The sequence below is a fragment of the Solanum dulcamara genome, chromosome 7 (assembly GCF_947179165.1).
Source record: "Solanum dulcamara chromosome 7, daSolDulc1.2, whole genome shotgun sequence".
NCBI lineage: Eukaryota > Viridiplantae > Streptophyta > Magnoliopsida > Solanales > Solanaceae > Solanum > Solanum dulcamara.
Window position 1 is genome coordinate 16,857,963 of NC_077243.1, and position 22,357 is coordinate 16,880,319.

Consider the following 22,357-nt stretch of genomic DNA (forward strand, 5'->3'; position numbering starts at 1 on the left):
AGAAGATCAAGGCTTTTGTCTACAACACAAATTCTTTAATCAATTAATTAACAGCATAAAAATTATCTTTGCTATTTAATATTATTTATTTTTTAATATTTAGATTTAATAAGAGTGATTTGATAAAATTATCTTATATCATTTACTGCTTTTTAATTTTTGTGCTATGTATATTTGAATGGTAAATACTTATTTATATTAAATCAATGCTTTATTATAATTAAGTGAGTTAATAAAGTAAAATATATATACTATTCCCTCTATTCCATATTGATAGTAATCCATCTATTTTTATATTAATTGAATTTTTGGAATTTTTTTATTATTCAAAATAATTGAATTGTTTAAAGTTCAAGAAAGATGTTGAAATTTATAAGAGATTTTCATTTTTTTACAAGTAAGAGAACTTTATACCTAAAAAGTTTGAAAATATCACTTTCATTTATTTATTTTGTAAGTGGGCAAGGATTCTTATTTCTTCTATTTATGAATAAAAAAAATTTTAAAACCAAAAACTACTTAAAATAATCAATTCAAATATCCTCCAAGCCTTTCTCCATTTATTATTATTATCATCGTCGTTGTTTCTTTATTTTCATAGTTTAGATAATTGTTCTCATAAACTCCGGCCACTACTTTTTTGGTGCAATTGTGGAAAAACAACACGTTATAAGTGGAGCATTATATACTCATTTGGATATTCAAATTCCACAAAAGATAACAATTTTTTTTTTCTATATGGTGCTTATCACAAACAATAGACGTTTTTAGCTTCACACCGGCTAAGCTAAAGCACATAAAACTTGACCCGGTCAATTGAAAAACCCGTAAATCACGCCTAATGGTATGTGGCAACGCGAATGCCACTTTGGCAATGTCATTAGTATATTCATATGGATTCCTATTCAAAATCTAATACACCATTCACTTATTAAATTAAAATCAATTTAGTATCATATACTCATTAGAACTATTCCTTATTAGAATAAATTATAAGTATTATTGATGATTGCAATTTAAATAAATCAATATGGACCTATATTTTAAAAAACTAAGTGAAAGATAAAAAAATCAGAGAAAATAAAAACAAAATATGGATATCGGAAAAACTGAAATTTCACTAAAAATTATAAGATTCTCATTTAAAATCTCCGTAGAGTGTTTTTATGATACAACTCTTTTTCAAGGCCATCTCTACTTATTCTAAAAATAAAATAAATTATAAACTAAAACTCCACGCTTCACTCCATTCACTTTCACGGAGATCCTAAAACAAATAAATTATTCTAAATAATAAATACTAACACAAATCTACTAAATAATAAAAATAAATAAAACTCAAGCCGATTTCGTGCTGTCGCCGGTAGACAAAATTTGCCACTAAAGAGTAGCAAGCCGGGACAGTGACATGTTGCAAAATTGGTCTTTCATAGAAATGAAACTCAAATCTCCAACAGAGAATCAACACTGGAATAATCAACAACCTTGTCTTGGAAAAAATCATCCATTCCTAAAGAACCCAAATCATCAAAATTAGCGAATTCAGCGAAATCAGCATCGTTAAACAGGAAATCGTTCGTGAAATCCAATGAAGATGCGTCATTGTACGACAAGCCAAAATCATTGGGACAACTTGTTGTTGTTGGTGGTGTTACTATTGTTTCCTCAAATAATGTCTGTTCAGCTGCTGAACCATCGAAATTGAAAAAATCGTTTAAGAAGGGAATATCTGTTGGCAAGTAATCGTTTGAGTAATCAGGAATCATGCTGGTCTCGCCTTGGCACTCTTCCACTTCCTGCTGAGCCGTTAACGGTTCAGCACCACATTGAACAAACGGTTCTTGAACCGTTTGCTCGCATTCCATCGATCCTTGAACCGAAGGACACTCTTCCGAAACCTGAACCGGGTCGGACAGGCTTAGCTGTTCTGTTTCTTCACTTGACTGGCTCATTCTAAACCGCAAAACAGAAGTTGGAGAAGGAATGTTACGGGACTCGTTGCCAGATTCATAGCCGGAGTGAGAAGGAACACTGATTTCCGGCTCTGGCTTGGGAGGAGTGATGAAGTTTGTTAAAGCATCGGGCCCACGAAGCTTAATAGCAGCGTTGTCATAAACCATAGCAGCTTCTTCAGCGGTATCATAAGTTCCTAACCAAAGCCTGACACGGCGAGCCGGGTCTCTGATCTCAGCCGCCCATTTGCCCCACGGCCGTTGACGCACCCCACGGAACTTCTTAACTGTTCCAGCCGATTGTTGGGGCTGGACTTTCATCGGCTTCTGCTTGGTCTGAAGAGCTTCCGGTGCTCTTTTATTCACCGTTTTGACAAAGTTAGGAATGCTAACTTCAGACTTGACAGCCGTTTCAATACTGATTTCGTTGATGTACTTTTTCACCCGTCGACGTCCGAAAAGCTGCTCTTCTTCTTCATCACTGGAAGAGTCCGTTGCGTCTGGGTCCGTAACAGAAATCCGAACAGTCCTCGGAACAGAGGGATTGTATTGGGAGGATTTTGAAGCTTCTGAGAATTTTTTCGATTTTATCGAAGAGGGTTTAGTGACTTTTCTGATAACATTTCGGTGCTCTGTGTATTTGATCGGACACAACATATGATGATCCATAGAAGAAACCTCTGTTTATTTGGAATCGCTATTTTTCAGTGTTAAAATGTTCTCCTCTGCTTCTTCTACCACTCAAAAAAGAGGCAAAACCAATCCAAAAGGAAGGAAAAAAAGAGTGAAAGGTCCAATGAAGGTAAAGGAGTATTGCTTTGAGAGTGACACCACCAAAAGTAAAACTCTTAAAAGATGAGAACAACAATAGAATCGTCAAAGAGAAGCCAAAAACACGATGATTCAGAACAAAATCTGACAAAAAAAACATCAAAAGATGAGATTGTAAAAGGAGAAACACATCCACAATCAGTCCCACACGGAGAACAAAGAAACAAAGCCTGAGATTAAAAAAACAAATCGATGATTAACAGTAAAGGAAGTAAAAGAGTTTTTTTTTTAAAAAAATACTAATGAATCCAGATTGTTCAATGGTGATGATGTTTTTGGTCCTTTTGAATGGTAAGAAAACAGTAAGATGCTGATTAAGAGAGAGAAATGAGGGAGTGAGATTTTAGAGAGACAGAGTTTGTTTATGTTTGAAACTGGCTTGAGTCACGAACGATCAATTAGCTGTTTTATAGGATCCCAACCAGCCGAAATTAGAAAATCCATAACAAGCCCACCTATTTTATTATATTTTCTCATTTTTATTTATTCCATAATTAACTTTTTTTAAAAAGGAAAATACATTATAATTACATTCATACCATCAGATTCTATAAAAATATCTCTGTCACCGGCTGTTAACTAAAGATTCCGGTGACTTCGACGGTAAATAAATCACGATTCGCCACATCTGTAACACCGTTAGTGATTATGACACGTGGGGTATGTGGGCCCCTTTAACGGCGTTGGTCCAATCAGTGAACTTCTAACGCTGCTGAATCAGCACCTAATTGTATTTCTCGAAGTACGTGTGGCCGGTCACGTGAGGCCCAGGATACCCGGCCCCGTTAAAATATGTCGGTCAAATTCAAAAGCTATTGCCAACAACTTAGCTCTTTGACCAATTAAGTAACAGATTATTACTAATTACTTACTGGTTGTTTGATTTGGGTCCTTGATATTCTATTAATTATTCTTGGATTGATTTATTTAAATTTCAAGTGTTTTTAAGTTAAAATAATATTTAATATAATATCTGAATAAGATACAAAATTTTTTTTTTTTTTTTTTTAAAAAATTCGTATCAAATTAAAATAAGACAAACAAATTGAAACGAAAATGATAAGCAAAAATATTCCTTCGTTCCAATTTTGTGAGACAATAATTTGAATTGACATGTTACAAAAATATTGTGACTAGAGGCGGAGCAAGTTTGAACTTTATTAATTATAGATTCTTAAAAAAATGACATGCGTGTTAGTAATTGAATTTTGAATTTAATGTATTTTCTTAGGCATAATACATAAACTCACCCTTTAACTTGGCATCGGCTAACATCTATGTCCTCCAACTCCGGATGTGCACAAATCGACACTTAAATTTATATAAAGTAGAGCAAATAGACACATGTGTCCTACGGGCTACGTGGGGTCCTACATGACAAGTCACATCTTACATGGTGTCCTATGTGTAACTATAGAAATAAGGGGCGTTTCAATACAATCAGTCCAAAGCCAAAACTTAATATGATATCATAAGTAATTTGAATAAAATTCATGCATTATATTTTTTATTTGGAATTCACTCTTTTAAATCTTTTAGATGAAAAAGTATTAATTTATCCTTCAAAGGATTAATTCATTCAACATAATATTGAGTTAAACTTGATACGAAATTGTAACACCCGATACTATTCTAATTTAGATAAATTTTGAAAACTCAGAGAAGAGTTGAGAAAACACTAAAAAGAAAAGACTGCCAAGAGACCACGAATGGGAACCTACAACCCGTAGGAGATCCTACAAGTCATAAGTGGGACTAGTAGGGTCCCCCAAGACTTTGTGAAATCTTTCAAACTTGGGACTCTTTCTACGATCCCATTCTACGAGCTGTCGAACAGTCTACGGACCGTAAAGTCCCCTCGTAGATTCGATGTCATATTCCAGTAGCTACTGGAATGTGCACCCTTTTCTAGGAGCCGGGCCTACGATCTGTAGAGAAGTCTATGACCCGTAGAGGAGGGTCTATAGACCCCAAGCCAAGTTCCTAGTGGAACTCCACGAAGAGTTCCTACGAGGTTTCAAAGATTCTATGTCATATAGAGAGGTGTTACACCCCAAGCTAGACCCTAGGAGTTACACGGCTATCGGAAGCCCGAAGGATCCCAACCAAGCCTCTTAACATACATTGCATTAATAAGGTCAATTAAAATATAATAAAATCAAGCAGAGGAACAATCTCAATCATAGAAATCAAGAATAAAAATTAAAACTCAAGTCATATGTCCAAGAACGGACTATATCAACTCTATGTCTAAACATGGCTCTATATACTAGACGGGGGCTTAGGACAAGCTCCTAACTCACCCTAACATAAAATGAGTCAAAAGTATCAATCATGAAAAAAAAGTCTCGTCCTCTATGAATGAGGACTCACCAAACAACTTCGAAGTAATAACAAGCTCTAGTCACGAATAGAATGTGTGGTATGATCGTCCTTTTCATTATTATTATACAATGTAGGCAAAATATGTGTTAGTACATAGAAAGTACTAAGTATGTGAAATATGTATGAACAATGAAATACGAGCATAGATGATATGAACATAGGATGCATTATCAATCTAATGAAAAGCATAAATAAGACTTGAAAAATATTTGAAATCATATAGTAGACATGTGGTCAATGCATCATAAAAATTATAGTAAGACTTACTTCATTTCATAAAACTTGTGTGGGATAGGAACTTTAACCTTATAAGACATCATGGACATGTATGAGAGATACCGTCAACCGACATAAACCATGCGAGCTAACATGGAGTTCCGATGTTGTCACGACCCAAATACGGGTGTGATGACACTCATTTCAACCCATCGAGACAAGTCAGTCTAATACCTAACAAAAAATAGATGCAGAAGAAAAGAAATAAATCCAAATTTAACTTAACCGAAAACAAGTAAAACAAACTCAAACTCCCCCAAGATTGGTTGTCATGTGTACAAACCACTAATACATTACCGAAATATAAAAGAAAATGCAGTCACAATGTCTTTGTCTCTAGAATAGAACTAAAATATATTAAAAGAGTAAGAGGTGTCCGCTAGATAGATGTAACAGTTACCTCAACACTCGAGATAATAGCCTTGGAAATGGTAGTAAACCGTAGGAGATCAAGCAGGTCCGGAATTACAACCTACACAAGTGTAGAAGCAAGGGGTGAGTACCAAACAACACGGTACTCAGCAAGTGGATAACTAACACTAAGCAAAGATCAATAGATACAAGTACTCCTGTCATCCCAACCGAACCTTCTCAACTACAACCTGCATAAAACTAGTCAAACTCTACACTCTACACAATAGTAATAATACAGTCCACGGATACTGATCGGTAGTCTCATCAAGTGAATCATATCAAGTCAAGTTCAACATATACAGAGAAATAAGTGGTAAACAATAGTTCAAAAATATTAACAAAATGCGATGCAATGCAATGAGATGATGCATGTCTGTCCTATCGGTACACATCCGCTAAATTATAGTCCGGAACCCATGAGGGACATTTTTGTCCATGTTACCTATCACAGAGTGTGTGGACCGTCCCCTCAATATACATATCCTGTTACGGAGCGTGTGGCCCGACTCCTTTATTTCATAATACTTGCCACGGAGCGTGTGACCCGACCCATTTATTTCATAATACTTGCCACAGAGCGTGTGGCCCGACCAATGCAATAAATTCATGTTCATATGATTCACGATAATAACATGATAACAACAATAATTTTTTCTATCTTACATCAACAAAGTCATTTCACATGTCTAAAATAAATCCATAATCACAACATATCAATTTCACCAATACATGTCATTAGATCACTATTTTTAAGGCCAATCATACAGTCAGTAATCTAATCCAATTCTCATTACTTTCCAGTACACATAACACGGAAAGACAAGCATCTATAAGCTTAAACTGGGGTCTAAAAATTTACTTGCCACAAATAATCAAGCAATTATTCCAGGACTTGAGCCTTCTCTTTTCGTTGGGCCTCTAAATAAGTATAATCTAATCAAATAAATAACCACAATAAGATTTTGAAACTAACAACACTCATATTACCATATGTCTAGCCTAGACCCCAAAAATTCACGCAAATCTATAATCAATTTTCTAGAATTCAAGCCTAGGGTTAAACCTCAATTCCCCCAATAACATAAATCTAATTATATTCATATAATATAGTACCCTATTATTTAATTGTGTACACTAATTTTACCAAAACTTGAATTATAATGATAACAAAATAAAAGAAAATACTAGTAATAATTTTTTTTTAACAGTTGAAGCCAACTGGTTACGAAAACTAGTGGCGACAACCCTGTAGAAACATCAAATTTTTTGGCCTGTAAGTAAACCCATCTATACAGGTACTAACTAGTGGTGACAACCCTACAAAAAAATCAAATTTTCTTGCCTCTAAGTAAACCCATCTATACAGGTACTACCATTCAATCATTGGCAAGTGATTAGCCGCCAATTACATATGCATCTACTGGTTATAGAAAATTTAAGATTAGGAATTTTTTTTTGCTTACCTTAAAGTTGTATCTTCGTTGTCGATGATGCACGAAGTCACGTTCTAGGACAATTGTTTTTTTTTGTTTGTATAATAGTTATGTATTAACAATACTAAATTTCACCAACTTATCTAATATATGAGTTAGGAGGCATAAGTTATTAAATAAATTAACACTTTAGTCCACCAATTAAATTAATTATCTAATTCACTCATCAACTAATTAATAGTAGTTACCGAATAGTCAGAAATTCTCAATTCAAATTTACGAAAAGGGTATTTTATGGAAAAGAAAGGGCTCATTTTTGAAATGACCTAACGGGTCATTATAGATGTTTATCCATACATCGGAGGAAAGGGTAAGACTACTTGCCAAGGTAGACTCCTATATGCCTAAGTGGATCCACTAAGCTACATGAAGGATCGAGCCTCAACTACGGGTGACCCTTAAGAAATCCAGCCTCTACTATGGGCGATCCTTTATCCTACGGTAGCACTCAGTTATGGGATAATTGGATCCTACTACGGGTCTCATTCCTCAACTATATGAGATAATGCCTATCTAAAGTTCCTTTCGGTGCTAGGTAAGCTCTCAACGGAATAGACAACATAAGTCATAAAATCAACATCATTTGGGAGAAGCCATATCTACTATCCGTCCACCATTCATAAGAACATAAGCATAGAATAGGCTTTTTATTATCACACATTCATACTTAGGTGAGAAGAACCCACCATCATTCATACTAGAATTGAATTTCATCATAAAACTTATTTCAACCTTTTCATGTAACTTGCTTGAAAGCCTTATCAAATCATACTCATAATACTCCTCTTAAAGTCATGTAATTAAATGGAAATCATGTTAATCATATAGGACAATATCAATTGAATCATAATTGAGAGGACCTATTAAGGAATTTATGAACCCTAAATAACTTTATAGAGAAATTACGTGGAAATCATCAAAACTCATGTAATTTAATAGTAAATCATACTTAATTTAGTAAATAAACAATAATTAAATCTTAATTCATGCAATTGAGTGGAAATTGAGAAGACCCATAAATATACATACTTGAATTAAGTAGAAAAGTAGAGATTTCCTTAGGCTCTATGGGTGGAAGAAACTCATGGATAAATACCCACATACCTTAGCTATCAAAGCCCTAACAATGGAGATTTAGTGGTTGGAACCCTTGAAACCCTAGCTTGGAGAAGATGGAATCCTTGGGAGAGTCTTTTTTTCTTTGCCTTAGAGAATTTTTAGAGAATGAACGAGAACAGAATTTTAGAAAACGAACAAGAGTAGGGGAATTTTGAAGAATGAGGGTAGTTATTGGTCTTGAACACTACCCAAAATTCGTCCAGGTTCATTGAATTAAGAATGGAAAAGAATGAAAATATCCTTCATTAATTATATTCGAAAGACCATATGGATGGGACCCTACGAGTCGTAGGAATCTTCACGAGTCATAATGTTGAGTCGTTAAGGTGATGTACCAAAATCACAGCTACTGAAATTTTCAACCTTAACCCTACGACTCATTCTTACGAGTCGTCAAAGTTCCTACGGGTCTTAAGAAAGACTCGTAAACCATCCCCATACTTGGCAAATTTCCAAAATTTAGGACCCTTCCCTACGAGTCTAGTTATGAGTCATCATTTAGACTACAACTCATCATGTTGAGTCGTAACAAAAGTACTGAGGCTTTTCAATTTACAAAATCAGAGATCAATCCTATAACTGGTTCCTACAGGTCGTAGGACATTCTATGGGTTGTAGCCCAACTAGTAAACCATCTTCTCACCAAGTCAGTTTTCCCTTATATCAGTACTATTCCTACGGATCCATCCTACTATTCGTAGAAGCTTCTACAAGTTCGGAGGTCTTACAAGAGGGATCGTAGACCCAACAAGACCAAAATCAACCTTCTACGGTTTGTAGAAAGTCCTACGGTCCGTAGGCAACCAAAACCATATTTTAATGAGGGTTAAAATAGTCTTTTTTCATCATTCTTGTAAGACCTCGGAAGTCAGAAAGTTAGAACCAAGGAGAAAATTCTCAAAATTTCGAACTGACTCATGTTTATGGGTTACTCTACGACTCATAGGGCTTTTCACGACTCGTAATAGTAAGTCGTAGAGTGAGACCCAAAGGTTTGTCAAGAAAAAACCTCAAATGACATCCTACAACTCAACAGGATGAGTCATAGAAGTGTCTACGATTCGTAATACCCAGTCGTAACCCAAATTCAGAGGCTAATGTTTCAAAGTTCCTCAAGTTTGAGTCTACGAATTGACAGGATGATCTGTAAAAGTTGTTACAAGTTATATAAATGACTCATAACCAAAGATCAAAGACCTTACAACTTATAGGTTTTTAAGATACAAGAAGAGTCAAGTTGATGACTCATCGTTATGAGAACGAGCTGTAAAAATGACTCATTTGAAAATTTCAGAGATTGGAAATCATGCCCTTTCTCAGACCTGCCAAACGATTTGTCTTAACAACTCATTATCCCTTTTACGACAAGTTGAGTCGATCCATAGAGTCGAAACCCTAATTCTAATGCATATTTTGCCTACATTGTCTCATAATGTAGGGGCGGACGAAACTCATGATCATCCTATTCGTGGTTAAAGTTGTTTAGATATCAAGAGTTGGTGAGTCCTCATCTTATCGAGGGTAATGACTTCTTTTCATGTTGCTGCTATTTTTACTTCTCCTATTATTTCGGGTGAGCTAGGAGCTTGTCCTAAGCCCCCATCAAGACTAGACTAGAGGTATGTTTAGACGCTATGTGATGTAGTCCGGTTGGATATCTATTGAGTTTTCTATCCCTTAGTCCCATCCCCTTTAGTTTTTACTTCCATTTATTTTATCATGTTTCTTTAACTTATGAATGCAATGTATGCTAAGATGGCTTGGTTGGAGTCCCTTGCATCCCCATTGTTGTGTTGCGGCTTGGCCCTAGTTTGGGTCGTGACATTTCCCAAATAAAATTATAGATATTTTAGGATAAAAATTAGTCTCTTATGAGTACCCAACAGAGTTTTTCTCTCATTAACACTTAGAATCTTTTGAGAGCAAGAATTGAAGAAAAGCAAAAGACCTAGGATTCAAGAGTTTCAAGCAAGGTCTTCAAGTTTCATTTAGATAATCATAGGTCCAGGTATATAAGGTTATCATAACATTGAACTAAGTTCGTCCTCCTGCCCTACACCTTCATTCAATCAATTTGAGTTTTGAGTTTGAGTTTTAGTGCCATTAAATTGAGTTCTTCAGTTATCTATGTAACTCTTCCTTGAGTTTTTTGAATATATATAAGTATATTATGATGATTCCATGATTTGGATTCTTGACTTGTCGTTCATGTCTGCATTCACATGAACCTTAGTTGAGAAAATCATCTTTTAATTAAGAAAGAAGTTTTGAGTATGATTTAGTACTTGAATTTGTGAAGTCTATGTTTTACTGATTTTAAGCATGATTTCTATCAAGTTTAACTGAGTTAAAATATTGAGCATAAATAGTATTTTGAGAATGAGTTTGAGAAAGAAGTTCGATAAGTATGAGTTAGATTCTAAGAAGTTAAAAGAAATATTTTTAATTTTACTCACAGTTTAGTATAAGCATTGCATTTCATATTTTTGGGAGTAGTATTGAGCACCGAGTTGGAAGAGAGTCAAATAACTCTAGTTTCATAAACTACGTAACTAGCGTATGATAGGATCATATCGAAAGTCGAGTGACTCCTCATTGCCTTTGAGAAGGCTCATAAGATGGATCCATAAGTTAAAATTTGTCCCATACCCTGGCAAGGTATGGATGACTCTAACAACGTGGGCAAGATGTTGTATCATCACAAAGCTCTCAAGAAAGTAAATTTATATTATTTTAGTTGCTTTTAGTTCATATTTTACTTGAGTAAGTTAAACCGATTGTTTGCTATATAATCACAGTCATTTGCATATCAGTTACTTCAGTCTTCAGTTCAGATTATTTGTTTTCTTTCTTTTATATTGCATACCGTACATTCTATGTATTAACGTCATTTGACACTGCAACTTTTCATGATACAGACACAGATAGTAGAGATTATCAACAGGCGTACCGTTAAGGATCATTCTTCGTTAACTATTGGTGAGAACTCTTTGTATTTAGAGGCGCTCTTGGGTCTTACTTTCAGTCTCTATATTATTAGTATTTTAGATAGTCGTGGCCTGTCCCAGCCCCTATTTCAGAGTCAAGTTAGAGGCTTCTTAGACCAATCAGATTGTGAGTTCATTCAATTTTATTCATTTGAGTTATGTTTTGAAAACATTGAGTTATATTATATTCAGATTATTTTGAGACTTATATTTTTTTGCGTTGAAATTATGTTCTTATATCTGCCCATATGAGTTATGCTATTTATAATTTAATTCTTTCGCTTAGTGAGTTTGTCAGGCCGAGGATTCTCTTAGGAACCAGCAATGATTTTTGAGTGCCGACCACTCCTAGAGTGTATACTCAAGGCGTGACAATAATGGAGTTAATGACGGATTGAAAGTTTAGAAAAATACCTTAGAGTGCGAACATTTCAGGTTAAGTAGGACTAATATAGAGTACATGGTGTACAAATGTTGTGACGTAACATATGCGGCTGAGGTAAATTCATTTGTATTATTATTACTTTGCTTCCACTTAGCAATAATTAATTTAATTAAATGAAAAGAATATCCTTTCATTTTAATTTATTTGTCGCTAATTTAGATTGACACGATAATCAAATAAATAAAAACTTTTGAAATGTATGATTTTAAACATGTTATAATAATTGTATTGTTATAAGATATGAAATCCGAGAACTTAGATAAGTCATAATATTTTTGTGACTAGAGGCGAGACAAACATTTAAACTTTATGAGTTTTAGATTCTAGCATAGCGATATTATAACAACCTGAATTATTTTTTTATCTAAGATCGAGCCATTCTTCATAAGTGTATGGGGTTGTACCGGATGATTCATTATTGTATGCATGTGTGGAGGTTAATTATTTAGTGTGAGAACATATTTGGATATGACTTAAGGTCATAAGGATACTCTAGCACAACGTCGAGTTGAAAGCTTACTTAACGATTGAGTTTCGGTATAAATTCTACTTGGGTCAACTTTAAACGACCATATCTCTCAATATATAAGTATTTAGGCAATCCACGACTTATCAAATTAAAGGTGTTTGAATCTTCTTTCCAACTTCACAAAGTTTGCATCAATTAGAGTTTGGAGTAAAAAGTTATGCTCAATTCACCGAGAACTGTCTTGTCGAGCACCGGCTACATGCCCGAGGCATTTTTCGCGTGCTAGTGCAACAAGGCAGCGGCTACTGCCCTCTCCGTGCATTGGCCACGTACCCAAAGTATTTTCCTCGTGCTATCATGAAGGTGAGGCTTTTAAATAAACCCCCAAGACGTAATTGTTCTTCCTAGTTCAAATATTAACCCTAGAAAGAGAACTTCTCAAGAAACTAACTTCCCCCAAGGTTTATCTATTATATAAGGTAACATTTGACCGTGAAATTCCATAATTTTTTCATCTTAACACCAAATAATATCTTTTACCCATGCAATCCATAGGTTTTTAAGAAAATCCACCTCTAAGGTTCAAGAAATTGATTCTTACCATCTCTTCCTCCAAAGATCTCACATTTCTCAAGAATTAAGAGCATATAAGGTAAGTAAAGCTAACCTAAACATTGGACTGAATTCGTCCACGTACCCTACATCTAATTCTATCGATTATTGATAATGAGTTGACTGTAACCTAGTTTCTTGAATTTAATTAAGTTAATTCTTCTTCTATTGAGTTTCGTTTAATCATGTATTGAGATTATTGTTGTTTGACATCTGTCAATTGATTGGAATTATTGTTCATGAATATTTTCCCGTGAACCCTAATTGATTTAATAATCATGACTTTTACATACATACTTATGAGTAAAGATGATGAATTTTATGCATTGATGAAGGGAGTGATTTGAACTAATGTTATATATTTATACAGTCTAAATGAGTATGAAGTTCGAGTATGAAAGAGTTTTGAAAAGATGTGAATGATTTTGAAAGCATATTTTACGGAAAGAACTTGATGATTTGAGTATGAGCATTGATTTTAAATGAGTTTGAGTTTTCATATGAATTGAGTTCTTGAGTCATTCACGATTTTATTAAGCCTTAAGCATGATTTTGAATATCTTGAAAGAGGATGTATTAAACATGAGTCAAGTTTGTTGTCTTTAAGAATTTTGCTACTTTGAAAATGAATATTTCTTCGACATAAATAATCATTTTGAGGAAGAGTGATGGGAATGCATGATTGAGTTGAAAGCATGTCTTAAACAAAAGCATTAATAATTGTTGACGTGGAGTCCTGATGAGTAATGAATGAGTCTTGAAAGGATTGTTTAATTGAAAGAAGTGATCATTGAGATGATGATTGTGTTGATTAGAGTCCAATGTGACTAGATGGAATGACTTGTATAAACTGATTGATTTCACTCTTATGAGAATATTGAGTCTTGGAGGAGTATTGAGCACCGATTTGGGTAAGAGTATAGTTACAACTCAGAAAACATAAATTACGTTGTCAGCGCAGGATGGAGGGTTAAACCTCTTAATTCACAAAATAATGGACTTTGATTGATTGTAGATCCTATGATAGTGAATCGTCCCTTATCCTGACAAAGTATTGGATGGTTTTGACAATGACACCACTTCGTTGTACATCGCCGGGTCATATGTAATGGTTGTCGATTAAAGAAACTCTCAGTTAGGATATGATCTTGCATTATAGGATTGTTTGATTGAGATTGTAGATGATTGAGTCAATTTCAAAAAGTATTGCTAAATTATAAATTTGTATATCTTTTGAGTTAAGTCCTTTGAGTTGATTGTTGAGATTGAGGTAAGTTTTGTTGACTGTTTGTAATGACCCGTTTGGTCATTTTGAGAATGAATAATCTCTCTTCCATAAAATATTCTCTCCAAAAAAAAATAAATAAATTAAAAAATAAATAAAATAATAATAATAATAATAATAAAATATAATAATTATAAATTTGGACTATTCAATAACTACGGTTATTTAGTTGAGGGGTAACTTTAGATAACTAATTTAATTGGTGGGCTAAAGTGTTAATTTATTTAATTTCATATACCACTTGACCTATTTATTAAAATAAGTTAAAGAAGGTTTTTATTTACAACACAATTAATTTTCAAACCCTCGGACTAAAAGAATTGAACGTGGCTTCGGCGGACGCTTCAGGTAATAGTCGGTTACGTTTTCTGCTAAGATTAATGATTGCATTTATGAGTAAGGAATTAGTGTTATAATTCTAGATTGAAAAGAAAAAGGAGAAGAAGTAAAGGAATACCAAATTTTAGTATTTTTGTCATGAGTCTTGAACCTGGAATGAGAAAGTATGAGTGGAACATTCACTGCCAATGGTAAGGCAAAGATTAGTGAAGATTTCCAATGATTAAAAAAAAAGAGTAAATGCCATGAATGGAAAGTTGTTCACGTATGTTCAATTGTCGCCACTGGTTTCGTAAACCAGGTGGTTTCAATTGTCAACAATTTTATTTTGTATCCCATTATAAATTAAGTTTTGATATATTGAGATAGGTAATTAAATATTAGGCATATTATGTTATATAAATTCTATTAAATTTATGATATTGGGGAATTAATACTTAACCCTAGGCTTGAAATTTAGAAAATATAAGATTTGGTTTATTAATTGGCATCAAGATTTGGGAACTTGATTATAGATTTGTGTGAGTTTTGGGTCTAGGATAGACATGGGTGTCGTTAGTTTTGAAATCTTATTGTGGTTAATTATTTGTTTAGATCATACTTATTGGGAAACCCAGCGAAAAGGGAAGGCTCAGGTCTCGGAGTAATTGCGTGATTATTTAAGGCAAGTGAATTTCTAAACCTCAGTTTAAGCTTATAGATGCTTGTATTTCTGTGTTATGTGTATTAGGAAGTAATGAGAATTAGACTGGATTATTGACTATATGATTGACCTTAAAAAAAAAATGGAGATGAGGGGTAGAAAATGGTGATCTAATGACATGTATTGGTGGAATTGATATGTTATGATTGTGGATTTATTTTGGACATGTGAAATGACTATGTTGATGTGAGATAGGAAAAAATTATGGTTGTTGTCATATTATTATCATGAATTATATGAACATGAATTGATTGCATTGGTTTTGACATATTGTGTTGAGATTGAAAATGATATGAAACAAAAGGGGTCGGGCCACACGCTCCGTGGCAGGTATTATGAAACAAAGGGGTCGGGCCACACGCTCCGTGGCAGGTATTATGAAATAAAGGGGTCGGGCCACACGCTCCGTGGCAAGATATATGTATTGAGGGGACGGGCCACACGCTCCGTGGCAGGTTACATGGACAGAAATGTCCCCCATGGGTTCCGGACTGTGATTCAGCGGATGTGTACCGATAGGACAGACATGCATCATTTCATTGCACTGCATTGCACCTTTTTGATATTTGTGACTTTGTGTTTACCCCAATATTGCTCTGTGTGCTGAACTTGACTTGGTATGATTCATTGACGAGACTATTGATGAGTATTTGTGGACTGTATTACTGTCGTTATTGTACAAGTGTAGAGTTGGGCTGATTTTATGCAGGTTGTAGTTAAGGAGGTTTGGTTGGGAGTACAGGAGTACTTGTATCTATTAAGCTTTGCTTAGTTTTAGCTATCCACTTGCTGAGTACCGTGTTGTTTGGTACTCACCCCTTGCTTCCACACTTGTGTAGGTTGTGAGCCCAGACCTGCTTGATCTTCTAGCATTTTCTACTACATCCGAGGCTATCATTCCGAGTGTCGAGGTAGCTGTTACATTCATCTAGCGGACACCTCTTGCTCTTTTCTTATGTTTTAGTCCTATTCTAGAGACAAAGACATTGTGACTGTATTTCTTTTCGTACTTCGATAATAAATTAGTGGCTTGTACACGTGACAACCAATCTTGGGGGAAGTTTGAGTTTGTTTTACTTATTTTAGGTTAAGTTAATTTGGATTTATCTCAATTACTTCCGCATTTACTTTCCGTTGGTTATTAGGCTGACTTATCTCGGTGGGTTGAGATGAGTGCCATCACACCCGGATTCGGGTCGTGACAAAGATGGTATCAGAGCCCCAGGTTCATAGGTCTCACGTGTATACAAGCCAAGTTTAAGTAGAGTCTTGCAGATCGGTACGGAGACGTCTGTACTTATCTTCGAGAGGCTATGAGAACTTTTAGGAAATTTTCCCTTTGTTCTTTCACTTTGTATCGTGCGTGTTGTGTTGGTACTGAATTTTTGCGTGTCCCTTCTAACAGATGGCCAGGACCAGAATTACGACTAGAGGTAGAGGAAGGGAGGCACTTCCTGAGGGTGATGTTGGGACCCCAACTAGGGGTAGGGATAGAGGCCGGACTAGAGGTCGTGGTCGGGGTATGGCGACAGGCAGAGGTCGTGCCCGAGGGGCGGCGCCAGCTAGAGGTCGTGCTAGAGAGGCTTCTCTCGAGCCACAAATTGATGGTAGAGAGGGACAGGTCCCTCAAGAGTCTGCTACTGCACCATTGCTTCAGGCCACTTTGATACGAGTATTGAATGCGCTCGAAGGATTTAATCAGAGTGTGAGGGTGAATGGTACACCTGAGGGTTCTCAGACTAGAGCAGGAGCTCGGACCCCACGGCAGCATCAGATTCCAATTGTTCAGGGTCCGGTGGATCAGCCACCTGCGGGCCCTAGAGCGGATGAGGATGGAGTACAGGTAGGAGGAGCCCAGGTTGCACCTGTGCTTATATTGACTGACGACGAGCAACGCCGATATGAGAGGTTCCGAAAAATGGACCCCCCACAGTTTCAGGGTGGGAAGACTGAGGATGCACACGAGTTCTTAACCATGTGTCGAGAGTTGTTGGAGGCAGTAGGGTTAGCTGAGACTCATGGAGTCCGTTATACTACACTACAGTTACGTGGACCAGCCAGAGAGTGGTGGAGAGTGTATACGAGTTCCAGGCCAGTTGGGTCACCCCAGATGACTTGGGATGAGTTTGCTAGTGCCTTTTATGACCGTTTCGTCCCCTGGAGTGTGAAGGAAGAGAGCCGATTACGGTTTGAGAATTTGAGGCAGGAGGGACTTACAGTTGCTGAATATGAGACTCGTTTCTACCAGCTGTCCAGACATGCCGTGGCTGTCCTTCCTGATGAGACAGAGCGGATTCGCAGATTTGTGCGAGGACTGAACTATACTATTCGTACAGCAGTTTTTCGACCGGCCCGTGAGGGCGCTTCTTTCCAGTCCATTGTGGGTGCTGCCAAGGAGGCGGAGTTGATGGAGAGAGAGGAGTTCGGGGACCCCAAGAGGGCCCGTGCTTCTGGTCAGTTTTCGGGTACCTCATTTGGAGGTAAAGGGTCCTATAGAGGAGGTGGTTCCTTTCAGCGTAGAGGGCCAGTTCATGCATCTATGCCAGCTTCTGAGGATGGTCAGACACCTCGTGGGTCATATAGTACAGGTCAGAGTTACCAGGGGTCGCAACAGAGGCAGATGAGTCGGGGTAGTTATACAAGTTCTGCAGGTTCATCGCAGAGGTTTTCGCATGGGAAAGTATGTTATACTTGTGGTGATCCAGATCATCTTTCATGGCAGTGTACATCTCAGGGTCGAGGAGGAACCCAGCCTAGTTCTTCAGTTTTAGTTAGAGGATCAGCACCGCCGGTCAGAGGTCGAGGTAGAGCCCAGGCTAGTAGAGGTGGTCGCACTCCTGGTAGGGGTGCTAGTGGTGCTATAGTCCCTCAGGGAGGAGGTAGAGGTGTTGGGCAGGTCGGAGGTGGTAGGGGAGCTCAGTGTTATGCTTTTCCAGGGAGACCCGAGGCTGAGGCTTCTGACGCCGTTATCACAGGTATTGTCCCAGTCTGTCATCGACCTGCATCTGTATTATTTGATCCCGGATCTACATTTTCCTATGTGTCTGCCTATTTTGCATCTAACTTTGATTTGACATGTGATCGTATGTCCGTGCCCGTTCATGTTTCTACACCCGTGGGTGAACCCTTAGTGGTGGATCAAGTATATCGATCCTGTCTTGTTTCCTTGGCCGGGTATGATACTTGGGTAGATATGATTATTCTGGGGATGGTAGATTTTGATGTGATATTGGGTATGGATTGGCTTTCTCCCCATCATGCTATTCTCGATTGTTATGCAAAAACTGTTACCTTAGCGATACCTGGTGCCCCGCGGATTGAGTGGAAGGGTACTAGTGGCTCCTATCCCGGTAAGGTTATCTCATATATTCGTGCTCAGAGGTTGATTGATAGAGGGTGTATGTCTTATTTGGCCTTTATTCGGGATACCAGTATTGAGTCACCTCCTATAGATACTGTTCCAGTGGTTAAGGAGTTTTCTGATGTATTTCCTACTAATCTTCCTGGTATTCCTCCGGATAGGGATATTGACTTTGCTATTGACTTAGAGCCTGGCACTAAACCCATTTCTATTCCTCCATATCGCATGGCTCCAGTTGAATTGAAGGAGTTGAAGGATCAGTTGCAAGACTTGTTGAGTAAGGGGTTTATTCGCCCTAGTGTATCTCCTTGGGGTGCACCAGTTCTATTTGTAAAGAAGAAAGATGGGACTATGAGGATGTGTATCGATTACAGACAGTTGAATAAGGTAACTGTTAAAAATAAGTATCCTCTTCCCCGTATTGATGATTTATTTGATCAACTACAGGGAGCGGCATTGTTTTCCAAAATAGACTTGAGGTCCGGTTATCATCAGTTGAAGATTAGGGCGTCAGATATCCCTAAGACAGCTTTTCGGACTCGTTATGGTCACTACGAGTTTTTGGTGATGTCATTTGGGTTGACAAATGCCCCTGCAGCATTCATGGAGTTGATGAATGGAGTGTTTCGCCCATACTTAGACTCTTTTGTGATAGTATTCATTGATGACATCTTGGTGTATTCCAAAACTGAGGCAGATCATGTCCGTCATTTGAGGTTGGTACTTCAGAAATTGAGGGAAGAAAAGTTGTATGCAAAGTTCTCCAAGTGTGAATTTTGGCTTGATTCTGTTATATTTTTAGGACACGTGGTGTCCAAAGAGGGGATTAGAGTGGATCCAGCTAAGATTGAGGCAGTTAGAGGTTGGACAAGGCCTACTTCTCCTACTGAGATTCGTAGTTTTGTGGGGTTAGCTGGTTATTATAGACGGTTCGTGCATGGATTCTCCACTATTGCAGCTCCACTGACTAGATTGACTCAGAAGGCCGTGGATTTTCATTGGTCTGATGAATGTGAGACGAGCTTCCAAAAGCTCAAGACTTTATTGACTTCGGCTCCTATTTTGACGCTACCCGAGGAAGGTGTGGGATTTACTGTATACTGCGATACTTCTGGCATTGGGTTAGGCGGTGTGTTGATGCAAAAGGGAAAAGTGGTTGCTTATGCCTCGAGACAGTTGAAGGCCCATGAGAAAAACTATCCTACTCATGATTTGGAGTTAGCGGCTGTGGTTTTCGTGCTTAAGTTATGGCGTCATTACCTATACGGTGTGCATTGCGAGGTCTTCACTGATCATAAGAGTCTTCAGTATATATTCAGTCAGAGGGATCTGAACTTAAGGCAACGTAGATGGCTTGAGTTACTGAAGGACTACGACATGACTATTTTGTACCACCCAGGAAAAGCTAATGTGGTGGCGGATGCCTTGAGCAGGAAGTCCTCTAGTATGGGGAGTCTTGCCGCGATCCGAGTTGAGGAGCGACCATTAGCTAGAGATGTTCAGAGGCTAGCTAATAGCCTTGTCCGGTTGCAGATTTCAGAGGATGGTGGTGTTCTTGCCTTTATGGAGGCACGTTCTTCCTTGATTGACCAGATTCGGGAGAGACAGTTTCAGGATGAGAAGTTATGTATCATTCGAGACAAGGTATTAAGAGGTGAAGCTAAGGAGGCGATACTTGATTCGGAAGGTGTACTGAGGATTGAAGGCAGAATTTGTGTGCCTAAGGTGGGTGACCTAACTAGACTTATTTTGGAAGAGGCTCATTGTTCAAGGTATTCCATCCATCCAGGAGCGGCCAAGATGTATCATGATCTGTGCCAGCACTATTGGTGGTGCGGGATGAAGAAGGACATCGCAGAGTTCGTATCCAGGTGTTTGACTTGCCAGCAGGTAAAGTGTGAGCACCAGCGGCCTGGGGGTGTGAGTCAGAGGATGCCTATTCCCACTTGGAAGTGGGAAATGATCACCATGGACTTCATTGTGGGTTTACCTCCCACCGTTGGTGGCTACGACTCTATATGGGTGGTGGTTGACAGACTAACCAAGTCCGCCCATTTTATTCCAGTTAAGGTAAGGTACACCGCGGATAAACTAGCCCAGTTGTATATTAGCCATATCGTTCGGCTTCATGGTGTCCCAGTATCCATCATTTCGGATCGAGGTTCAGTATTTACTTCACATTTTTGGCAGGCATTACAACATGGTTTGGGCACTAGACTTGATATGAGTACTGCTTTTCACCCACAAACTGATGGTCAGTCCGAGCGGACAATCCAAGTGTTGGAGGACATGCTGCGAGCTTGTGTTATTGATTTTGGTGCTAGATGGGATCAACACTTGCCCCTAGCGGAGTTTGCCTACAACAACAGTTATCACTCCAGTATCCAGATGGCTCCATTTGAGGCTTTGTATGGTAGGCGGTGTCGATCTCCTATTGGCTGGTTTGACTTAGCTGAGATGGACTCCTTAGACACAGACTTGCTTAGAGATGCTATGGAGCAAGTTCGTAGAATTCAGGGTAGACTCTTGACAGCCCAGAGTAGACAGAAGAGTTATGCAGATCGGAGAGTTCGACCATTGGAGTTCATGGTGGGTGATCATGTTTGGCTTCGAGTGTCTCCCATAAAGGGCGTGATGCAGTTCGGGAGAAAGGGCAAGCTCAGCCCTCGATTCATTGGCCCATTTGAGATTTTGGCACGAGTTGGAGAGGTGGCTTATAGATTGGCCTTGCCACCTAGCTTATCGGCTGTGCATAACGTGTTTCATGTTTCCATGCTTCGGAAGTATGTTCCGGATGAGTCTCATGTGTTATCACTCGATTCAGTGGAGTTGGATCCAGACTTGACATTTGAGGAGGAACCTATAGCCATTCTAGATAGGCAGGTTCGTAAGCTTAGAACCAAGGAGATAGCTTCAGTGAAGGTACAATGGAAGCACCGTTCCGTCGGAGAGGCGACTTGGGAAACAGAGGCTGATATGCGCGCTAGATATCCCCAGCTTTTCGAAGCTTCAGGTACCTCCTTTTACTTTATGTTCGAGGACGAACATGATTTTTAGTGGTGGATAATGTAATGACCCGTTTGGTCATTTTGAGAATGAGTAATCTCTCTTCCATAAAATATTCTCTCCAAAAAAAATAAATAAATAAAAAAATAAATAAAAAAAAAATAATAATAATAATAAAATATAATAATTATAAATTTGGACTATTCAATAACTACGGTTATTTAGTTGAGGGGTAACTTTAGATAACTAATTTAATTGGTGGGCTAAAGTTTTAATTTATTTAATTTCATATACCACTTGACCTATTTATTAAAATAAGTTAAAGAAGGTTTTTATTTACAACACAATTAATTTTCAAACCCTCGGACTAAAAGAATTGAACGTGGCTTCGGCGGACGCTTCAGGTAATAGTCGGTTACGTTTTCTGCTAAGATTAATGATTGCATTTATGAGTAAGGAATTAGTGTTATAATTCTAGATTGAAAAGAAAAAGGAGAAGAAGTAAAGGAATACCAAATTTTAGTATTTTTGTCATGAGTCTTGAACCTGGAATGAGAAAGTATGAGTGGAACATTCACTGCCAATGGTAAGGCAAAGATTAGTGAAGATTTCCAATGATTAAAAAAAAAGAGTAAATGCCATGAATGGAAAGTTGTTCACGTATGTTCAATTGTCGCCAC

The 22,357-nt window shown here is 37.5% G+C and overlaps 2 protein-coding genes across 2 annotated transcripts; one reads left to right on the forward strand and one right to left on the reverse strand.

Moving 5' to 3' along the window:
- Positions 1–1,115: 1,115 nt before the first annotated feature.
- LOC129896924 (ethylene-responsive transcription factor CRF4) lies at positions 1,116–3,148 on the reverse strand. Its single transcript, XM_055972915.1, has one exon. The coding sequence runs from the start codon at positions 2,619–2,621 to the stop codon at positions 1,443–1,445; it is 1,179 nt and encodes a 392-aa protein (XP_055828890.1). The 5' UTR covers positions 2,622–3,148; the 3' UTR covers positions 1,116–1,442.
- Positions 3,149–17,374: 14,226 nt separating this feature from the next.
- On the forward strand, positions 17,375–21,755 carry LOC129895689 (uncharacterized). Its single transcript, XM_055971430.1, has 2 exons — positions 17,375–18,285; positions 21,496–21,755. The coding sequence occupies exons 1-2, from the start codon at positions 17,421–17,423 to the stop codon at positions 21,726–21,728; spliced, it is 1,098 nt and encodes a 365-aa protein (XP_055827405.1). The 5' UTR covers positions 17,375–17,420; the 3' UTR covers positions 21,729–21,755.
- Positions 21,756–22,357: the final 602 nt, after the last annotated feature.

Coding starts and splice junctions, on each gene's coding strand:
- LOC129896924 (XM_055972915.1), bottom strand. CDS start 2,621: ATGGATCATCATATGTTGTGTCCGATCAAATACACAGAGCACCGAAAT.
- LOC129895689 (XM_055971430.1), top strand. CDS start 17,421: ATGACTTGGGATGAGTTTGCTAGTGCCTTTTATGACCGTTTCGTCCCC. Junction 18,286..21,495: donor TTCTGACGCCGTTATCACAG/GTATTGTCCCAG, acceptor CACTCGATTCAG/TGGAGTTGGATCCAGACTTG.